This window comes from Penaeus monodon, chromosome 23 (genome assembly GCF_015228065.2).
Source record: "Penaeus monodon isolate SGIC_2016 chromosome 23, NSTDA_Pmon_1, whole genome shotgun sequence".
NCBI lineage: Eukaryota > Metazoa > Arthropoda > Malacostraca > Decapoda > Penaeidae > Penaeus > Penaeus monodon.
Window position 1 is genome coordinate 39,198,511 of NC_051408.1, and position 852 is coordinate 39,199,362.

General features: G+C 48.7%; 1 protein-coding gene across 1 annotated transcript; it reads left to right on the forward strand.

The window, feature by feature from the left end:
• Positions 1-7: 7 nt before the first annotated feature.
• On the forward strand, positions 8-779 carry LOC119588409 (ctenidin-3-like). The gene is made up of 2 exons (XM_037937083.1): positions 8-211; positions 375-779. The coding sequence occupies exons 1-2, from the start codon at positions 191-193 to the stop codon at positions 735-737; spliced, it is 384 nt and encodes a 127-aa protein (XP_037793011.1). The 5' UTR covers positions 8-190; the 3' UTR covers positions 738-779.
• The last annotated feature ends 73 nt before the right edge of the window (positions 780-852 follow it).

The window sequence follows — 852 nt, forward strand, 5'->3', positions numbered from 1 at the left end:
TACGCATTTTTTCAACTCTTGCGCCTTGAGATGATGGTTTAGATGACATTAGGACAGCAATAAACACTGTCATTCTAAAAAGGCCATTTTGGGGCAGGCTGTATATAATAGGATCTGCAGCAGGCGTTGCAGCAGAAGCACACGGTTGCTCAACTCTTCCTTAGCAACGAAGGACTCCTCATACGGCACGATGTTCCTACAGCGTCCTTTGGTGGGGAGCCCGTTTACAGTATCACATGTACACATAAAATAATCTCAAGTTACTGTACGGGATATTGCAAAGTCATACGGGTGTCTATTAACTGTTTATATTTGGTCCTATCAAAGTTTCCTCTGCTTTATATGTTATATACACGTAATCCTTCCTCTGGCAGGTTACAGCAGTGGGCGTCGTCCTGATGTGCTGCTACGCCTCGGCTCAGTACCAGTACGGTTCGAGGGGCGTCGTCCAGGGCGGCGGAGGCAGGTTCACCTCAGGAGGCTTCGTCGGTGGCAGAGGCGGTGGCAGCACTGTTGTCAGACTTCCCATCACTGCTTCAGGGGTTGTTCCCAACTACGCTGTTAACCCCAACCGGCCAGTGAGTTACAACGTCGTTCGCATCCCGAAGGTGGCCATGCACACTCTGCCCTCTACCGGCCCTGTTGGAGGCGTTCATGTTGGGGGTGGCAATTTCGGAGGCGGTCGTGTCGGAGGTGGCCAATTTGGAGGCGGCCGTGTTGGTGGCACCTATGGTTAAAAAACTAATCGCGAGATGAGTGAGCAAACTTTTATTTCAATTGGCAATGTTTTTGGTTTTCTGTAAAGAACTGAATAAAATTGGTGAAAAAATATGCAATTTCACTATGACATTC